This window comes from Perognathus longimembris, chromosome 20 (genome assembly GCF_023159225.1).
Source record: "Perognathus longimembris pacificus isolate PPM17 chromosome 20, ASM2315922v1, whole genome shotgun sequence".
In the NCBI taxonomy this organism is placed as follows: domain Eukaryota; kingdom Metazoa; phylum Chordata; class Mammalia; order Rodentia; family Heteromyidae; genus Perognathus; species Perognathus longimembris.
The window spans coordinates 30,814,068-30,835,658 of NC_063180.1; the positions used below are offsets into that span (position 1 = coordinate 30,814,068).

At 44.8% G+C, this 21,591-nt stretch overlaps 1 protein-coding gene and 1 long non-coding RNA gene across 3 annotated transcripts in view; one reads left to right on the plus strand and one right to left on the minus strand.

The window, feature by feature from the left end:
• The window catches only part of Crtc3 (CREB regulated transcription coactivator 3), a 74,701-nt gene that overhangs the window by 20,245 nt on the left and 32,865 nt on the right, over positions 1 to 21,591 (plus strand). For both annotated transcript variants that reach the window (XM_048368917.1, XM_048368919.1), the window contains exon 3: positions 17,191 to 17,310. In XM_048368917.1, coding sequence (XP_048224874.1) covers positions 17,191 to 17,310 — 120 coding nt within the window. The remainder of the gene's footprint in view (positions 1 to 17,190; positions 17,311 to 21,591) is intronic.
• On the minus strand, positions 11,822 to 12,253 carry LOC125368069. Its single transcript, XR_007214208.1, has 2 exons — positions 11,980 to 12,253; positions 11,822 to 11,943 (listed from the first exon to the last, which is right to left on the minus strand). It is a non-coding gene; the product is annotated as an uncharacterized LOC125368069 (long non-coding RNA).

Here is a 21,591-nt window from a genome sequence, read left to right on the forward strand (position 1 = left end):
CCGTCCATCTTGATCCCAGCCTGAGGCTGAGGGACTCAGGTGCTGCACCCTGTAATTTGGCCTCAGTCATCATTGTTGGCCTTGTGCCACTGCTCTGATAACTGGATTCTTGTCTGATCCCCTAGTGCTGAAGTCCCATGGTAACCTGTTTTGGTTTGATTCTCTGTGCCTCATTTTTATCTCCCTCCCTCCCCTCCCTCTTTCTCATTCCTTCTCCTTGCTACCCCCCCCCCCCCACCCCGGGACTGGAGACCTGCCTTCAACTCCAGTGACTAACACAGTTTCCTAATGTCAGCCTCTGATTGGCCTTTTAGGTGGGGTTCTGGAGCCCCTTCAGTTTCTCATTATCCAGCAGTGCCCACACAGTCAGGAAGCCTCCTTCTATCTCAGCAAGTGACAGCTCTGTTCTTTGTTTTGTTTTTTTACCAGTCTTGAGGCTTGAACTCAGGGCCTGAGCACTGCCCCTGGCTTCTTTTTACTCAAGGCTAGCACTCTGCCACTTGATCCACAGCGCTACTTCTGGCTTTTTGTATATATGTGGTGCTGAGGAATCGAACCCAGGGCTTCATGTATATGAGGCAAGCACTTTACCACTAGGCCACAGCCCGATAGCTCTGTTCTTACATTTCCTCAGGTCCAAACCTTCTTCTCATTCTTATGTCCACATCTGAACCCTCAGATATGAACCCTTGGGAAATTTTTGCCTCTACTTACACAGAATCTGACTGCCCTGTGGTGATCCTCAGGATGAAGAGGAAGACATGGAGAGAAGAGAGAGAGAGAGAGAGAGAGAGAGAGAGAGAGAGAGAGAGAGAGAGAGAGAGAGAGAGAGAGAGAGAGACATAGGATAATACTGTTCCAGACATTTTAAGTGTATTTCTGAATTCTCAGTGGTCTTTTGTGATTTCCATTTTAAAAATGAACAACTAAGTCATAAAGGTTAAATGACTTGCCCTGGAGGATCTAAGCCACCACAGAATATTCTGATGAAGCAGCATGGTAGAACTATACTGGACGTAAATAAGCTATTAGATAGATCTGTGTTAAGATCTCAGCTTGGACAGTTATTAATTTAGCATCTCTCCATGCTTTACTCAGTCATAAAGTATGGACCACAATTCTGCCTGTTAGGTTGTTGCAAGGATTGCCTGAGATCATGAACATTTTTGTTTTCATTTATGTTTTCCTTGTTTGTTGACAGGGTTGAGGGTTTTTTTTTTCACATGCGCGCATATGTGTATGTATGTGTCTTTCTGTCTGTCTATCTATCTATGCCATTTAGCTTATTCTTGTAGGGATTGCTTGTTTATAGCCATTGCCAGTTTTCTGGGCAAAGTTAAAGTTGTAAGAGTTCTTTGGATGAAAAAATACATGCTGTCTTACAAATATGTTTAAGAATTTTACAAATTCTTTTTTTTTTTTGCCAGTCCTGGGGATTGAACTCAGAGCCTGAGCACTGTCCCTGGCTACTTTTTGCTCAAGGCTAGCACTCTACCACTTGAGCCACAGCGCCACTTCTGGCTTTTTCTGTTTATGTGGTACTGAGGAATCAAACACAGGACTGATGTATGCAAGGCAAGCACTTTATTACTAGGCCATATTCCCAGCCCTGTCTTACAAATATTTTCCCTCTCTGTCATCTGTTGTTTGATGCTGTTTTTGGCATTAATTTTATTCATATAGTTAAGAGGTCCAGTATTAGCAATTGTGATCCAGTCAGTGAGAATATAAATTTATTAATTCAGCAGGCATTTTATTGAGGGCTAGAATCTGTGGAGCATCCATTCAGCTGACGCCAGTTATGTGAGTGATGGTGGTGTTCAGCTTCAGTTTTAGCAGATTCTTGAAAGAGAATGTTTTCTTACTTCTCAGACTTTGGCCAAAGAATCAGAAATTTCCAAAGAGTTCTGGAATGTATGGGCTAGGCTCCAAGCTATCAGGCATACGTTGTCTTCCCTGTGGGCTGTTTGCTTTTGACTTACTCCACCCTCCTTCATGTGCAGCATGAATAGGGCAGATGGTGAGTACTTCAGATGTCCCCTGTGCGGTGAACTCCAAAGGCAGCCTCAGAAGTTGATCAGACTCCATATGCTCAGAGCTTCGGAAGCCATGTGATCTCCTATCAAACCACCAACTAGCTCTAAAGCCCTCGGAGGTCTGGTGTTACAGTTCTAGGGAATGAGTGTGGCCTCCACATGCCATCCACTCCACTCAGGTCTGGTTTGAATCTGAACAGGAAATGCAGTGCCTTTGAGCAAGTCACCAGTGCTCCTGTGACTCCCCGCTCTGGCCCTGGTCTGATTTTTGCAGGTGTCTCACACAAGAAATGTCCTGTAAGCTACTTGAGGGTTCAGCAAAGTGGGACTCTCAGTCACATGCACCTAGGTCATTTTCCTGAAAAAATAACTTCATTCTGTCTCTTCATGTCTTTATCTCATTTGATGCAGGAAGTCAATACCATTCTCCTGCTTAGTACTCCAGAATATTGTCGTTAATACAATTCTCATGCTCAGTACTCCAGAGTACTGTCCTTAATAGTACTCCCATGCTCACTGCTCCAGAATACTGTCCTTATAAGAGCTGCTTGTTTACTGCACAGGACCTTAGACAAGACCCTTAGTCTCTACTCCTCAGCTCATTTTTCTGTAAGCTGAGCTTGCCAAGAATACCTGAAAGAATGCATGGGGATTAAATTAGTTAATGCATATACATTCTCTCAATAATGACCCATACTGAGTTGATGCTCAGTGGGTATTGGAGAGCTCTTTTTGAACTCTTCCGTTGAGTGAAGCACTGGAGGCTGGTTCTCAGTCTTCTAGTATTTCTTCTCTTTATATGCAGGCACCCTGGGTAGGGTTGGGAAGTAAGCTTTTGCTGCGTATTTAAAGCTGCTTCTGGGACTGGGAATGTGGCTTAATGGTAGAGTGCTTGCCTAGCATGCATGAAGCCCTGGGTTCGATTCCTCAATACCACATAAACAGAAAAAGCTAGAAGTGGTGCTGTGGCTCAAGTGGTAGAGTGCTAGCCTTGAGCCCAGAGAAGCTCAGGGACAGAGCCCAGGTCCTGAGTTCAAGCCCCAGGACCTGGCACACAAAATAAATAAATAACTACATAAAATAAAGCTGCTGCTTATCTTCCTCCTCTCCTCTTCCTTCTCATTCCTCTCTCTCCCTCTCTCTCTCGTTGGTGGGGTTGTGGAGCTTGAATTCAGGGCCTGTGCACTGTCCCTGAGCTTTTTCTGCTCAAGGTTAGTGCTCTACCACTTGGAGCCACAGCTCTTCTAATTTTCTGGTGATTATTTGGACATAAGAGTCTCGTGGACTTTTCTGTCCAGGATGGCTTTGAACCATGATTCTCAAATCTCAACCTCCTGAGAAGTTAGGATTACAGGTGTGAAACACCAGCACCTAGCCCCTCCCCCTTTTAAAGACAGTATCACTGTGTAGCTCAAGCTGACTTTGAATTTGAGATTATTTTTGCCTCTGCCTTCTACTTATAGATTACAGGTGTACACCACCATGCCTGGGTTTAGGATGGTTACATTTTAGTAATTCTTCAGTGGCTGGATACAGATGCTTTTACTGAAGTCTTAGTTAACCTGTGTTGGGGCCAGCCAGGCTGTATATTAATGCTCTGACTCAGTGCAGTTCTAGGAAAGGAAGAGAGCAGACACTCTGGGCAGGCAGAGCTAGGACCAGGATGGAAGCTGGGTTTCCAGGTTATCTTGCGTCTTGGTTCCCTGTGAGGTCATATTACTATGAAGTGATCCTCTTACCTCCATCTTTGAATTCAGGTTCTGACTGCCAGGTAGTAAAAGAGAGGGAGGAGGGGCTTAGCATTTAAAATAGTTCTATCTCTGACTAAACGTCTAACTAAACGTCTGACTAAAGTCCTGGGGCTTGAACTGTGGGCTTGGGCACACTGTTCCTGAGCTTCTAAAGCTCAAGGCTTGTGTTCTTCCACTTGAGCCACAGCACTACTTCCAGCTTTTTCTGAGTAGTTTATTGGAGATAAGAGTCTCACGGAGCAGATTTTCCTACCCAGGCTGGCTTCAAACCATAATCCTCAGATCTCAGCCTTCTGAGTAGCTGGGATTATAGGAATGAGCCACTAGCACACAGCTACTTTAAACTTTAAAATGGGGGCTGGGAATGTGGCTTAGTGGTAGAGTGCTTGCCTAGCACTCATGAAGCCCTGGCTTCGATTCCTCAGCACCACATAAACAGAAAAAGCCAGAAGTGATGCTGTGACTAAAGTGGTAAAGTTCTAGTCTTGAGCAAAAGAAGCTCAGGGACAGTGCCCAGGCCTGAGTTTAAGTCCCAGGACTAGCCAAAACAAAAACAAACTAACAACAACAAAAAAACCAACCCTCTAAAATGAAACTAGAGTTATTGCTTATAACTAATAGGATGTTCCTGGAGTCAGAATGCAAGCTGCTCTTCAGAACTCCACTGACAACCAATAGCACATGCCTTAGTTCTCTTCTGTCCCCCAACCTTGGCTGTCACTGTAGGTAGCACTTCTTCCCAACTAGTCATGGAAACTTCTTTGGAGGCACTTACCACAGTAACCACCATCTTTTCTGCCAGTTGTCTTGAGTGCAAGGGAAAAATAGTTCCCCACACACAATTAGGTAGGAATTGGTTTTATGTTTGCTTTGGTGCTGGAGATGGATCCAGGGCCTGGTCATGCAAAGCAGATGCTCCACCAGTGAGCTACAGCCCAGCCTTTGGCACGAGTATAGCAGTGGTGAGGGAGGAACACAGACACTGTGCTCTTGAACTGTGCCCTGTGCACACTATGTGGGCACTGTCATCCTCATTTTCACGGATGCTCAGTGAGTGACATGCCAGCGGTCACACAGGTGGCCAATGACAGTGTCAGCTTCTGACCCTGGTTACCTTTCCTAGCCTTTGCTTATAGTTAGCACAGACACATGAAGCCAGTCTGTTTTTTGGTTAAGAGAAGTATTTTTATCTCAGTCTGGAGAGAAGCCTTTTTCTGAACACTTGAGATGTCTAGGTCATGGTTCTCGCTCTTAGCTTATTCCACTGTTCACAGGTGACTCACTGTTTATTCTCTCCCTGAGCTGCTCAAGAAGGCTGTTAGTTAGTCCCTCGTTCATCCTGAGCAATTGCTTCTTCCCTTGGCTTCTTGGAGCACTCCTTGCTGTCCTCTGGGCCGAGGTTCAGGGGCAGGTGGTTTCAAGGAAAGGTCAGAGCTTGGATGGAAGAAGAGGTCAATAAACTACACCTTGGAGGGGCAAGCAAGATCCAAAAGCTGAGGAGGTAAGTGAGAAGGTCCTTGAGAAGGAGGACAGACATTGAGGACTGAGGAGAGGACAGCAGGAGGAGCCAACAGCAGGTAGGGCCAGCCAGCCTGTGTGTCAGTGAGACGGCACTGAGTTAGGGTACTACCAGCCGATTATCTCTTCCCCACATCTCCCACTCACTGCCAATCTTTCAGAGGTTGCTCAAGACACAGCTACCAGTCTGTGCCTGTTCACACTTTTTAATGAGGTTCATTTAGAGCTAATGAATTGATGACTATCACTTAAAAGTTTTAATGTACAATCATTACATGCTAATTCAAAGGAAAACCTTTCCGAAGTTTTGAAGCAGCTTACAGGTTCAAGTGTGACTGAAGATGAATCAGGGGAGGCTATTCAGAGGAGCGGGCTTAACCTGGATTGATTTTCTGCCAGTAACTGTGACTCTAATTTGGCCCAGACATGTTTGAGGGTTTTTTGGGTTGTTTTTTTTTGTTTTTTGTTTTTTGCCAGTCCTGGGACTCAGGGCCTGAGCACTGTCCCTGGCTTCTTTTTGCTCAAGGCTAGCACTCTACCACTTGAGCCACAGCACCACTTCTGGCTTTTTTTATGTGGTACTGAGGAATCGAACCCAGGGCTTCATGCCTGCAAGGCAAGCATTCTACCACTAAGTCATATTCCCAGCCCCCCCCAACATGTTTTTCAAGAATATTAGCATATATTAATTGTACAAAGGGGTTTATTGTGGCATCCTCATCCATGTACACTTGAACTCTGATGAAATTTACCCCCTCTTCACACTTTCTCACCTCCTTTCTAACATAGAACAGGTCAGAGCTGTAGAGTCCAAGAGCACTGTCATGTCAGAAAGCTGACAGTGAGGCAGGCGGGCAGCGGCCTCCAGGCTCTCCACTAGTAAGGCGAGGCCAAGGTCTGCTCTCCTCAAGTCTGCTCTCATCCTTTGAGCTCCTTTCCACTTGGTTTCCTCTGCTTCTCTTTCAAACAGGTCTACCCTTCTTAGTATTTCCTGCTACTACCATTTCTGTCTCCACCACTGCCCGAAGCCTCCCTCACTGCAGACTCACTTGCTCAATGTTTGCCCCTAGTGCTCAGTCCTCCATTTCCCTGTAGAGATCAATGGAGATGAGGAAGGACTGAGTGACGTTTCAAGTCTGGGGTGTTTGATTCTGAAGTTAGTGCTTGTAACAGCCAATGGTCAGCCATCCTTTTTCCAGTTTATTTCCTTTGTTCTTTTGTTAGGTTACTGAAACGGAACTATTTTCTTTGAATGCAGAAGTTGAAACCTGTTGAGGAAATTCAACCAGACTATTTCTTGTAGAAAAAAAAAAGAAACTCGGCTGGGAATATGGCCTAGTGGTAAAGTGCTCGCCTCAGAAAAAAAAGAAACTATTTCCTGATTTCTTCATTTGTCAATGCTATGACATCATTAGGGCTGGTCCTAGCTGCTATTGCCTTCACACACAAAAGTCAAGTCCATGCAGTTTTGGATTCTTAACCTCTCCCTCCCTCCCTCTCTCTCTCTCTCTCTCTCTCTCTCTCTCTCTCTCCCTCCCTCGCTGCATCCCACCCTTCCTTTCTTCCTTTCTCCCTTCTTCCCTTCTCCCCTTCCAGCTTGACTAGGGGTCAAATCTAGGTTAGCAAGCACTTCCTCTCTTCACTCAGATCTACATAAACTCCTTACTACAAACTCCGTCTTAAGCCCCTTTCACAACCTTATCTTAGAAACCCCAACTTCCAAGCCACCTTTGACTCTTTGGGATTTGTTTCCATGGACAGAAAAATCAGGAAAAAGCAAACTAAACTAGCAAAGAAACTTTGGGGATTGTGTTTATGGTCACTGAACTATGATCTGGGTTAAACAGGGACATATCCTAGGCAGGACTCGGAAGTTAGACATTTGGGTTCAGTGTATGTCCGCCATCAGGAGACTTGCAGGGCTTTTCCATCTTCAGCCTCCTCATCTGTAAGATGGATCAGTGCTAGAGGCACTTCACAGCCTTGTGATGAGGACTGCATGAGACAGGCCTGAAGTGTCTGGCACTAAGCCAGGGAAGTTGTTAATAGTGTAAGAATTAACCTGCCGGGAAGGTTAATTACCTATTATCACTGTAATAATTTAGCCTTTTTACCATGTAGTTAGGGAAAAATGTTAATAACGCTGGTGATGGTAGTAGCATTTGCTCTTCTATACATTGTTACAGATGTTATAAACAGGTATCTATCTTTTTTTTTTTTTTTTTTTTTTTGCCAGTCCTAGGCCGTGAACTCAGGGCCTGAGCACTGTCCTTGGCTTCTTTTTTGCTCAAGGCTAGCACTCTGCCACTTGAGCCACAGCGCCACTTCTGGCCATTTTCTGTATATGTGGTGCTGGGGAATCGAACCCAGGGCCTCATGTATATGAGGCAGGCACTCTTGCCACTAGGCCATATCCCCAGCCCAGGTATCTATCTTTTTGAAAGCAGTTGAGAACGATGCTTTTTTTTTTTGGTCTGTTAAGGGGTTTGAACTCTGGAAGCTGTCCTTGAGCTCTTACGCTCAAGGCTAGGACTCTGCCACTTTGAGCCACAATGCCACTTCTGGTTTTCTGGTGGTTAATTGGAGATAAGAGTCTCATGAATGTTCCAGCCCAGGCTGGCTTTGAACTGTGATCCTCACATCTCAGCCTCCTAAGTAGCTAGGATTACAAGCGTGAGCTACTGGCGCCTGACAAGAACTATGCTTCTTGTGAGTACGAGGAGTGTTAAGATATTCATAATCCTTGCTGGATTCTCCTTTGGGGACTCTATCAGAGAACAATCAATATAGGAGAATTTTTGCCTGTTAATTTGCAGCATAATTTATTATAGCAAATAATTAACTTCAGTATGACACATCACCACAGTACAGCTTAAATTTGAGACTGCAATTGCCTCTACATCTATATAGAAAGAGCAGTGTATTACTATGTTAAGCAAAAACTTTTCCAAGTGAGCCAGGTGCTGGTGGCTCATGCCTCTAGTTGTAGCTACTCAGGAGGCTGAGATCCAGAGGATCATGGTTTGAAACCAACCTGGGAGACTCTTATCTCTAATTAACCACGAGAAAACCAGAACTGGAGCTGTGGCTCAAGTGGTAGAGTGCTAGTCTTGAGCAAAACAAGCCCAGGGGTCGTGCCCAGGCCCTGAGTTGAACCCCCCCTCAAAAAAATGTTTTCATGGTGAACAAAATTATATGCACTGGGGCTGGGAATGTGGCTTAGTGGTAGAGTGCTTGCCTAGTATGCACGAAGTCCTGGTTTTGATTCCTCAGTACCATATAAACAGAAAAAGGCAGAAGTGGCGCTGTAGCTCAAGTAGCAGAGTGCTAACCTTGAGCAAAAGAAACTCAGGGACAATGCCTAAGCTTTGAGTTCAAACCCTAGGACTGGTAAAAAAAAAAAATTGTGTGCACTGGTGATTCTGGGATTGTATGAAATTCTCACCACTGCCAGCACACAGTGTCTCTAGCAACCTTTTATCACAGATGTCGAGCATTGAATAACACAGAGTGCCCATCTGCTGCAGACAGTCCCACTGTGTAACCCAGGCTGACCTTGAACTGGGCATGGTAGTACATGCTCAGAATCCAGGCAACTCAGGAGCATGATGGGAGCTGGGGCTGAGTGGTGAGGGCGCAGGCAGGGTACAGCTGCTCCAGAGCTTCTCAGCAGCTCAGCAGGGAAGGGATGAAGCCACTTCCATGTCATTCATTCTTTGTGGGACTGGGGCTGAAACCAGAGCCCCCTGCATACTGGGCAGGTGCTATGCCAGTGTACTCCTGGCCCTGACCTCCTCTTCCTCAGCCCACTACAGTGGAAACATCTCAAAGAATCCCTAATAGTTTCATCAGGAAGCTACACCTTCCATCACTGCCCTTGTAGCTCTCCTAGTAATCCCAAATAATGGTTATTTGGGGGAAAGAAAAATCTTTAGAAGCTAAACAAAATTATTATAACAAGATTATTTCTATAGTGATGGTATAAGAATTCAAGTAATCAGTAGTGAGGAAAGTGCAGCGCAAGAGTGTGATGACATGAGAGGTTCAGGCTGAGGGGCTGCAGGACACCTTTGCTCCCACAGTACCTTTTGTGGGGGACAGAGTGGGATCACTGCTCCTCCCGCTGTGCCTCGGGAAGCCCGGAGGCTTCCTAGAGGAAGAGTGTCTGGAGGCTGAGAAGGGAAGGTGGGGCAGGAGTCTCCAGATCTTGAGCAAGAAAGCCATAGAGGCCCCTTGCTTGGAGGCAGGAGAAGTGAGGCTCCTGCTTGAGGAGCTGAAAGCTTGGTAGACAGAATGCAGACTTGAGTGCAGGATGTGAGGTGAGATGGGTGAGAGGGTAAAGTAGGAATGGTAGGAAGGACTTGACTTTTTTTTTCGTTTCTTCTTTCTTTGCCAGTCCTGGGGCTTGAACTCAGGGCCTGGACACTGTCTCTATGCTTCTTTTGTTCAAAGCTAGCGCTCTACCACTTGAGACACAGCGCCTCTTCCAGCTTTTTCTATTTATGTGGTACTGAGGAATTGAACTCTACCACTAAGCCAGATTCCCAGCCCCAGGACTTTCCTTTCTTAATAAGAACTTTACCTTGTATTTTTTGGATAAGGTCTTGCATTTTTTTTCTGAGGTCAGCTTTAGAGTTCTATCCTCCTATTTATATGTCCCATGTAGATGAGATTATAGGCATACATCATCATATCCAGATTGTTGGTTGAGATGAGGTCTCACTTTTTGCTCATACTGGCCTTGGACTTTGATCCTCTTGATTTTTTTTTTTTTTTTTTGCCAGTCCTGGGGCTTGGACTCAGGGCCTGAGCACTGTCCCTGGCTTCTTTTTGCTCAAGGCTAGCACTCTGCCACTTGAGCCACAGCTCCACTTCTGGCCATTTTCTATATATGTGGTGCTGGGGAATCGAACCCAGGGCCTCATGTATATAAGGCAGGCACTCTTGCCACTATGCCATATCCCCAGCCCCTGATCCTCTTGATTTTTAGCGCCTAAGTAACTCAAATTACAAGCATGTTCTGCCATGACCAGTTCAAAGTCAGCCTGGGTTACATAGTAAGACTGTCTCAAAAGAAATCTTATTATTTAAATTAGTGTTTTTACAATTATGAGTGAAATTCATACAGCAAATAAAGCTGTGTGACCCTTGTGTATCTGGCACTATTTTAAATTGCTGGGAATGTAACATACAAGACAGATTGAATATTCTTGTATATTTCTGTGGGTGTTTGTATTTCCTGTTTTGTTGACTGTGTGTGTAAATCTGTTGCTCATTTTTTTATTGAGTTTTTTAAGCTTTTATTGGTGTGTAAGACCTTTTCCTTTCCTTCCTCCTTCCCTCTTTCCCTCCCTCCCTTCTTTTCTGATGGTTCTCAGGATCCGTGCTTCCATGGCTGGTGCTCTACCAAAGTCCAGCTTTATTATTATTATTAATAATTACTATTTTACCATTATCATTATTTTGCTTCATTTATTCTTAGCTAGAGTGTGTCACATTTTGTCTGGGGCTGACCTCCAATTATGACCTTACTTTCTATGCCTTGGCATAGCTGGGATCATAGGCATGTGCCACCACAACTAGCTAGTTTTGTTTAATAGTTTTTACCTCCTGGGTAGCTGGGATTTAAGGTGTGTAACACTGCGTTTGGCTAGGAATCTTTGCTACTGAGGTTCTCTCAGCACCTTCAGGTACCCACACTTCTGTGCCATGTGGCTCTTTTCACTTGACCGTTTATTTACTTCATGCACTTCTTTCTGCAACGCCAGTCTGTGAGGAGTCTTTCTAGTGCCTCTGCTGACAAGCACCATCACTGTGTCACAGTCATGGGAGTGACACTCCATCGCCAATGACTCACCTGTTGGTTAGGAGCAACTTGCAGGCCCTGCCAACACTCCAGGGCAGGGGTTATAACAACAAAGGTATGAACACCAGGAGGCAGAATATACCGAACACCTTTGCTTCTCTCTGCTGCAGCCTCCCATGTGTGCTGCAAATATCTTCTCTGGGTTTGTTTGGGAGTTTTCCACTCTGTTATGAGTCACATGTTGATCTTACCATAGATGCTGTTTCAGTTTCTATGTGTGTGTCCTGGACTTCATCACTTTCAGATTTCTCAGATCTTCACCTTCTCTGTGGCCAACTAGAATCTTGATTTTTGAATAATTTATCTTTTATAAGGCACTTCTGTTTTCTGGGTTGTGTTCTATGTCTATGCCTTACTGTAGCTTTACAATGCAGTTTCTGATTTTAATTGTAGTGATACCTTTTGTGAATAGGAATAAATGTACATTCATGTGATAGAAGTTAAAGGTAAGCAGTCCAAAATGTCCCTATCATTGTGTCCTCGCCACCCAGTTCACTTCCTGCAGACAGCCATTGTGGCCACACTTCCTGTGTCAGTATTGCTCTGGGGATGGTAGGAGCCAAAACACAGAATACACAGTCCATCATCCCATGCTCGTACCCAACAAAGTAGGGAACTATACATGCTCTTGTACCTTACTATTTTTTTTATAATGTATTGTGCAGGTCTTTCTATGTCAGATTATAAAAAGCACCATTATCTTTCTTTTTTTTAAAAATGAGGACAAAGTCTTCTACTAGATGAATTTGCCACAATCTATTCAGTTCATTTTCTACTTACAAATGCACACGTATATATGCATACTAACTTGGCTGCAGTGAACATATACACACAGGCTTTTTACACATACAGGAATCTGCAGGAAGCATATCTAGAATGAGAATGCTGGAGCACTGACTTTATGTGGTCCATGTTGTACCATCTTACATCTTTACTGCTCTGGCTTGCAGTGCCTATTTGCCCACATCTTCCCCAGGGTCTTGTCAGACTTTGTCATCTTTGTGAACCTCAGATATGAAAAATGGCATATGTGTGTAGTTTAAATCTGTATTTCTTTATGAGTGAGCTGTGCATTTTTCCTGTGTTCTGAATCATTTGTACCGTCTTTACTCTGAATATTTTCTTCGTGTCTTTTGCCCTTAGTTCTTTTGGGTGGTTGATCTTACTGCTTTTTTAGGAGCTTCTTTTTTAAAAAAAAAATTTTGTATTATAAAGACAATATACCAGAGAGGTTATAGCTATATAAGAGGAGCTTCTTTTTTTTTTTAAAGCCAAGATTTTGTTTATATGTTTTGTTTTTGTTGTCAGTCCTGGGGCATGGACTCAGGGCCTGAGCACTATTCCTGGCTTCTTTTTGCTCAAGGCTAGCACTCTACCTCTTGAGCCACAGCGCCACTTCCGGCTTTTTCTATATATGTGGTGCTGAGGAATCGAACCCAGGGCTTTATGTATACGAGGCGAGCACTTTACCACTAGGCCACATTCCCAGCCCCGAGGAGCTTCTTAAATATTAGAAAAAAGGCTACTTGTCTGTGATATGAGTTGTAAATATTTTCCTAGTTTGCCAAGTTGACTTTAATTTTTTTAATAGCAAGTAAGTACAGTTTACTTTTTTAGTTAGGGAAGATTAATGGAATGCCGATGAAACCTTCAGAACCTAGAAAAGACAAGAAATTGGGTTTCTTTCAAGTTTTGTTTTATAAATACTTTTGAGACCTTTCTTGCTCTGTAGCCCAGTATGATCTTGAATGTGAGATCCTCCTGCCACAGCCTCTTGAGTGCTGGGATTACAGGTGTGTACCAGCACCTAGCTCCTGTGGGCTCATTAGGAACTTAGGCTGATAGAAGATACAGAGTGTGGATCAGGCTTAGGTGTTTTTGTTTTTTTTCTTTTGCATTTGCAGTTGTCTGAGCACTGTTTATTGAAGTATCACCTTTTCTCTGCTAACATAAAACACCTCTATACTGATTGTATTTTGAAATTTCCTGTTCCCTTTTGTTGATCTCTGATTCATGTAGCAGTCTCACACTGTTCCAGTGAACCATTAGAGCTTTCTATTAAGTGTCCAGGATCTAGTGGAGGAAACTGCTTTTCATTGATTTCCAGGCTGTTTTTCTATGTTTGTTTTTCCAGATGAATTTTAAAATTGACTTGTTATGGTCTTTTTTAAAAAATCTTGCCCTTAATGGGTTTATGAAACTGTATAATGGGATGGGACTTGTGTTTTAGAAGGTTATTCTGACTACAGTGTGAAGCTAACTTGGCATAAACTCAATAGAGACAACAAGACTAGTTACAAGGCTGTTCTGCTGCCCAGGGGAGAGGTTCTTAGGTTTGAGGGCTATTTGGAGGTCGGAATGACCAGACTCTGCCAATGACCCAGATGGAGGAGCAACAAGTGTTCAGGGGTAACCTGAAATCTCCTGGGGGCACTTGGGAGGTGCCATTCCCAGAGATTCAAAACAATGGGTCAGAGGATGGCACACTGACTTCTAAAGGTGTGGGATTTGAGGCAAGCACTTTACCACTAGCCATATTCGCAGCCCAAGGTGTGGGATTTGAAAGCCTGCAGGCAGTCCTATAGCAGTTGTCCAGTGGGCTGTTGATGCGTAGTCCACAGCTCTGGAGAGATTTGGGCTACAGACACAAGGTTGTGTGATAGAGCCTAGAATCCCAGCATTTAGAGGAAGGTCCAGATGCTCAGGTGTCTGCATAGAAATCCAGAAGAAGTCAGGCATGGGGTTGCATGTCTGAAAGCCCAGCCCTCAAAAGGGAGGGGGGCTACAGAGCAGTGAGTTTGAGGCCCGGGCTACATACAAGATTCTGTCCCAATAAAAAGTACCCAGAGGGCTGGGAAGATGGCCTAGTGGCAAGAGTGCTTGCCTTGAATACATGAAGCCTTGGGTTCGATTCCCCAGCACCACATATATAGAAAACGGCCAGAGGTGGCGCTGTTGCTCAAGTGGCAGAGTGCTAGCCTTGAGCAAAAAGAAGCCAGGGACAGTGCTCAGGCCCTGAGTTAAAGGCCCAGGACTGGCCAAAAAAAAAAAAAAAAAAAAGTACCCAGAGACAAAAGAGGAAAAGGTAAGACTGTGGAGTCACAGGAGCCAGGAGGAGGCTATTTTCAAGAGAGAATAAATTATGCCCAGGGCCAGGTTCATACCTGTAATCCTAGGCTTGCGATCTTTGGATGATGGTTTACAGCCAGGCAGGGCAGGATCATATTTTTCCTTTTCTTTTTGTGTCAAATTGGTGCTTGAACTCAGGACCTTAAGCTCTTGATTGGCTTTTCCCATTCATGCTTGTGCTTTACCACTTGCACCATATTTTAATCCTTTTTTGCTAGGTATTTTACAGATAGAGTCTTGTGGGCTTTTCTTACTGGGCTGCCAAACTGGGATCCTCAGATCTCAGCCTTCTGAGAACCTCCCCCTGCCTCTCCTCTTCCCCTCTTCTTTTCCTGTCCTGGGGTTTGAACTCAAAGCCTGAGCTCTGTCCTTGAGTTTCTTTGTGCTCAAGGCTAGCCACAGCACTATTTCTGGCTTTTTCTGAGAAGCTTACCAGAGATAAGAGTCTCATGGCTTTTCCTGCCCAGGTTGACTTTGAACCTCGATCCTCAGATCTCAGCCTCCCGAGTAGCTGACAGGTATAAGCCACCAGTGCCCGGTAGCAACTTCTCTTATCTGGTCCTCTGCTCTCTGTTTTGTTTTGGTTTTTTGCCAGTCCTGGGGCTTGTACTCAGGGCCTGAGCACTGTCCCTGGCTTCTTTTTGCTCAAGGCTAGCACTCTGCCACTTAAGTCACAGCACCACTTCTGGCTTTTTCTATATATGTGGTGCTGAGGAATGGAACCCAGGGCTTCATGTTTACGAGGTGAGCACTTTACCACTAGGCCATATTCCCAGCCCTGGGCCTCTGCCCTCAAGAGATGTGAATGCATGAACAGAAACCACATCTCATCCTGAAGAGGAACCTACAGAAGTTGGCTTTGTGAAACAGGAGTGGCCTGCTGGGAATCTAGTCCATTCCCATGTTGAGAGGATCTGGGAATGGCTGGAAGGCCCCGGGTGATGCTGCCTCACTGGCCTGGCTGACCTGTGGCCGTGTGAATCCAGCAGAACTGGACACTGTATGTGTGTCTCCATGAGCAAGAAACCAGATGGGGAAAAGTACCATATGCTCCTTTAAATAAAAAACAGGATGTAAGATTTTTTTTTAACCCGATATGCTTTATTTAGAATTACCATGTGCTATTATTTATAACTAAACATCTCAGATTATTTTATTCTTCCCAGACACATTTTCTTATGATTTTATAATTTGTTTATGAAATTCTCTATCTTTTGTTTTGTTTGACTTCTTTAATTACATGCATAAATTTGTTTTCTTTTGCCAGCACTCAGGCTTGAATTCAAGGCCTATGGCTCTCCCTCACAGCTGGCACTCTACCACCTGAGCCAGACACACCGCCAGCCGGTCTTCTCATCTCTAGTCTGACTTTTTGCTGGTTATAATTGAAGATAGAATCTCACAGACCTTTCTACCCAGATGTCTTTGAACCTGAATCCTCCCATCTCAGCTTTCTAGCAGCTAGGATTATAGGAATGAACTGTATCTGTCTTACTTGCTTAGTTAATATTTATTTTTTATTTATTCTTGCTCTAAGTGTCTCACCAACAGAGAGCAGCCCCTCAGTGTGGAACAGAGACCAATATGGCCCCTAGAAACCTCCAATCTGAAATTTTAAACACTATGAATCCAGTCAAAGATGTATGTAGAGCAAATAAGCATGTCAATTTACTTGTACCTTTTTTTTTTTTTTTTGCCAGTCCTGGGGCTTGAACTCAGGGCCTGGGAGCCATCTCTGAGCTTTTTCCACTTAAGGCTAGCTCAATAAGTTTGAGCCACAGAGCCACTTCTGGCTTTCTGGTGGTTAATTGTTTGTTTGAACTGTATTTCTTTTGTCTTTTTTTTTTTAAGTCCTGGGGATTGAACCCAGGACATTGAGCTTGCTAGGCAAGCACTTTGCCACTGAGCTATATCCCAGCCCTTCTGGTGGTTAATTGGAAATAAGAGTCTCACAGACTTTCCTTCCCGGGCTGGCTCGGAACCGTGATCCTCGGGTCTCAGCCTCCTGAGTAGCTAGTACAGGTGTTAGCTGCTGGCACCCAGCCTGCAAATACTTCTCTTTTATATTCAAGTGAATTTCCAAGTTTGGGGAGTCCAGAGTCCTCTAGTTTCCACTTCCTAATTGTACAACCTTTTGTAGTTATTGTTAGTGTGGACTTGAACTCAGTGCCTGGGCATTGTCCTTGAGCTTTTGTGCTCAAGGCTAGCACTCTACCACTTGAGCCACAGTGCCACTTTTGGTTTTCTGGTGATTAATTGGAGATAAGAGTCTCACGGACTTGAACTCAGTGCCTGGGCATTGTCCTTGAGCTTTTGTGCTCAAGGCTAGCACTCTACCACTTGAGCCACAGTGCCACTTTCGGTTTTCTGGTGATTAATTGGAGATAAGAGTCTCACGGATTTTCCTGCCCAAGCTGGCCTTGAACCACAATCCTTGGATGTTCGTCTTCTGAGTAGCTAACCACAAGCACCCAGTTGCGCCAACTTTTTTTTTTTTTTGCCAGTCCTGGGGCTTGGACTCAGGGTCTGAGCACTGTCCCTGGCTTCTTTTTGCTCAAGGCTAGCACTCTGCCACATGAGCCACGGCGCGGAGGAATCGAGCCTAGAGCTTCATGTTTACGAAGCAAGGACTCTTGCCACTAGGCCGTATTCCCAGCCCTGTGCCAACTTTTATATCATTCTTCTGCTTTCACATTCACACACTCATGACTATTTTAAATTTATTCTGTAATTATAAAACAGAACAAGCTGCATTATTTTGCTTCAGCTCAAGGCATACTGCTAGGCAATAGTACAGTTACAAACTCCTCTTCATCTGTTATCAGTTGTTCTTGAGGGTCAGCAGTGATCTCATGGTCAGAGGCCAACTCTTCTTTCCTTCTCTCCACAGCCATCATTTCATCAAGCTGACACTGTTCGAGGAACTCGGCATCACGGGTTGGTGGAGAGGCCAGCTCGGAACCGCTTCCATCCCCTCCACCGAAGGTCTGGGGACAAGCTGGGGCGGCAGATATCCTTTTCACTGGCCCAGGGGAGTGTGGGTTTTGAAATGTTGGGAAGATTCTCAGGATGTATCTTCTCAGATTTCTCCAAGGTTTCTAAATCTTCATCTTATGTGCATTGAGGCAGTAAAAGAAAAAAAAAAAATCTCTATAGTAAGATTTGGGAAGACCATTGTAGGTGCCTATGAAAGTGCTGATAACATTCAGATAATAACACAACTGAATGAAACAGCATGGGATCTATGCCCATTACTAGGCATTCTTAGCATATGCTTCAAAAATTGGCAATTAAGGCTGACTTAGAATTGAGTTAAAGAAATTCAGTCTGCCTAGCAAAAGTGAAGATAGACTTAGGGTTTATTTGCATTTCAGTTGACCTGCTGACCTGCTTTTGGAACACAAAGAAGGAATCTCAGATGGTTTTCTACTTAAGAGTTTCAAACTCAATAAATGACCACTGAAATATAAACTTGGTATGTAGGGAAATTCTTACACATGACACCAGACTCTGTGTTGCTAAGTAGCAGTAAAGAACAGGAGATGGGCAATCTGCCTGACAGTTTTCCTTAGCCAGTTCTCATTAGGGGAGAGAAGCAGGGTGGTGGTGCCTGGTGAGTAGCGCAGCTCTGCTGCAGCTTCAACAAGCACAGCTGAGCGGGATGCCTGCGAGAGCACAGACACGCGTGCCTGCAGGGCCTCTGCACACAGGCCAGGGCTGGAGGAAGGAGCAAGGCAGAATGAGTCCTGCCAGAGCTAAATTCCTGGCAGTGATGGTAGAACTGGCTTTAGAAGCCTAGAAACCAGGAAGTGGGGGAGGGTGCTCCTGTTTACCAAGCACCTACCCATGCCAGCACTGTCTGAGCAGTTTATGTCATGGAGTCCTCAGAGCTCACTGAGTGCTTTATTTTTTTAACCCCCATTTTCCCACGAGAAAACAGCATCAAGGCAGCTTGTCCAGAATTCCACTGGCATGGCTAGAAGAGCCTTGGCTCAACCTGGGTCCTGCTGTCTGCCCAGCTGGGGCTCCTGCCCACCCAGCTTCTGTTGGGCAGTGAGGAGGACCATGTACATCTTGACTCCTTTGAGGAGCTGTAGGGGGCGCCCCGGTGATGCTTGCCCTCCAGCTCCTTTGGGTTTTAATCTGTTTGGAGACAAGGATAATGACTCAAAGAACGTTCTCCTGCTTACCTATCCCAGACACACCACCTTCCACAAAGGCACTCTAGTTACCAGCTATTAGCAGAGGCAGTGAAGGGAATAGGACTTGGAGCAGCTTTTCTGGTTGTGTGGATGGTGTGGGTACTGGCACAGCACAGAGGTAGCCAAGGTCAAGGTGGTTCGGTTCATACGCACATGCACAGGAGTAGTGTACCCAACAGTCGTCTCAGTGGTATGAAGTCCAAGTAGAAAGCTTTCTTGCTTGATTTAAAAATACAGGAGCTGGGATGTAGCTTAGTGATAGACACTTGCCTTGCATTCCCAAGGCCTAGCACCACAAACAAACTTTTAAAAAAGAGATTTCTTTGCTGGGAGTACAGCTCTGTAGTCAAGTACTTGTCTAGCATGTATAAGCCCCTGGGATTGATCCCTAATGTCTCACATACACACAAAGTTTTTGGTTTTGTTTTCAAATAAAAATTCTGTTGGCTTCCAGTGGCTCATGCCTGTAATCCTAACTACTCAGGAGGCTAAGATCTGAGGATCATAGTTCAAAGCTAGCACAGAAAGTCCTGATGAGATTCTTATCTCAGTTAACCACCAGAAAACCAGAAGTGGCGCTGTGGCTCAAGTGGTAGAGTGCTAGCCTTGAGCTGAAGAGCTCAGGGCAGCACCCAGGCCCAGAGTTCCAGCCCCATGACACGACCAAAAAAAAAAAAAAAAAAAGAATATATCTTATTTTCTCAATTTCCTCTTTTATCCTGTTGGTACATTTTCTATCTGTTACACATTTTTTTTTTTTTTTTGCCAGTCCTGGATCTTGAGCTCGGGACCTGAGCACTGTCCCTGGCTTCTTTTTTGCTCAAGGCTAGCACTCTACCACTTGAGCCATAGTGCCACTTCTGGCTTTTTCTGTTTATACGGTGCTGAGGAATTGAATCCTGAGCTTTATGCATGCTAGGCAAGCACTTTACCACTAAGCCACACTCCCAGGCCCTCTATTGCACATTTTATTACATATATATGGCTACCTTAGATACTTTTTGAAGCAATATAGTTTAAATACATTATGTAGCTTCATTAACCAAAGGAATAGAATATGAAGGAATTGAAGAAAAGAGAAAGAGGAGAATCACTGGAAGTGATTTGTGAAATACCTCCTGGTAGGTGCCACTTTATAAACTTAACAGTTGGCATACTTCAGTCCTTGTCCTCAAGTTGGTGCAGTCTATGGAAAAGCAGCTCAGCTAGCAGGCCATCACAGCACTATGTGGCGAGCCCGTCAGGAGCTGGTGAGCTGGGAGGGACAGCTGGAGCCCATCCTGAGGGAAGTGAGAAGACTGGAGGGAAGGAGAAATAAGAGCAGTGAGGGAAGACGTGTGGAGTTACTCAGCAGGTATTCAAGGACTCCCTTTTCTGTGCCAGGCCCTGCCCTAGACTTGGGATCTAGTGAAGGGTGAGAGGTAGCACCCACTGTCTGGAGCTTAGAGTCTCAGCCAAGACAGTTAAGGAAAGTGGTTTGGGCATATGTAAGAGAGCAAGCACTGGGAAAGGCATGTCTAGCAGAGAGAAGGGGCTGTGTGGAGGCCCAGAGAGGAGACAGCATTGTACTCTTTCGGGGTACTGCGATCTAGGGTACCTGGTCTGAGTCATCTGGTGAGAGTTGTCAGCACCTAAATGAAGGAGAAGCAAAAACCAACACACAGTTCCAACCATTCACCAGAGCACCAGCTGATTCACTGATCATGAGTGGGTTTCTGTGGTCTCCTGCTAAGCCCCTAATTGGGGTCCTGGGACTGGACAGCTGCTGAGGCAGAGAAAGTTCTGTAGCCTAGGGGTACCCACTAATGATGCAGCAGCTTTCTTTCGAGAAGTCAAGAGACCTTGCTCCAAGTCAGAATCAAAGCAGGATGATTTTACACGGAAAGCTTTCATTTATCCAGAACCTGGAGGGACAGGACTGAGGCCTTTTCTTTTGTGGTGTACACTCCCTTAGTTATAAAAGAATTTACTTAAAATTGCTGCCTTTCTCATTTGTCTATTACCTTTTTAGTGAAATCTTTGTCAGAACAAACAAAAATGTGTTCAGAATTCTCTTACTTAGTTGTTTCTTGGCTTGGATGTTATTTTAGGATGGGCAGACTGGCCTAGAGAAGGGTTCAGCCCAGGGTTACAGTGATCACAAATAAAATGAACATTGTTCTACAAGTACTCAGCTTCCTCCCACAGTGGGCAGCCACAGACAGCAGGGCCCTGGCACAGGAGATTCCTTCTACAGTGGGCAGCCACAGGCACACGGCTCTGGAACAGGAGATTCCTTCTGTAGCAGGCAGTTGGACCGCAGAGAAGGCCAGGACAGTGGGCTGTGTTGTTAGCATGCATTGCTACCATAAGACCAAGCCCTGCCATAGCTGGGCCCCCACAGGCAAGGAGAAGGCGGCCCACCAGGGCTGTTCGTAGCTAGGGGCCTGGGCAGGGGAGATCAGAGCGGAAACTTACGGACCTTTTTCATAGCTCCTGCACCTTTAGCAGCTCTTGTTCCTTGTGGAGGGCAACCAACACACTATATCCCAAACACCATCTTGTTGAGTTCCTGAACTACTTCTATAAGTGGATAGTAAATGAAATATTTTCCCAGACGTGTAAAAAAGAAGAGGACACCTTAAAGAATGATAGAGCACACCATCTTATAAAAGAGATGTTTTTTTGACAAGAAATAAACCAATATTTAGGAAGTTTCTTAACAAAATTGAGCATTTGCCAACACAAGCAGTCCTATAGATAGTAAGCTTGAGGAAATTCTTCTTGTAGTTTCACAGTGCATAGTTGGGCTCAGAGGATTTCTGTACTTAAACTTCCTTTTTTTTTTTTTAACAGTACTGGAACTTGATCTCAGGGCCTTTCTAGATAGTATTCTACTTATTTGAGCCATGCTCTCAGCCCCTTTTCCCATTGCTTATTTTTGAGGTAGGGCATTGCTTTATGCCCAGGCCAGCCTGAGCTGCAAGCCTCCTACTTGTGTTTTGGTGCTCATGACAAGCACTTTGCTCAAGTGCTGGCCATTGTACTTCCCCTGGCTCCCTGTTGCTGGGAGAACAGGCATGCACCACTACTCCTGGCCACTATTTAAC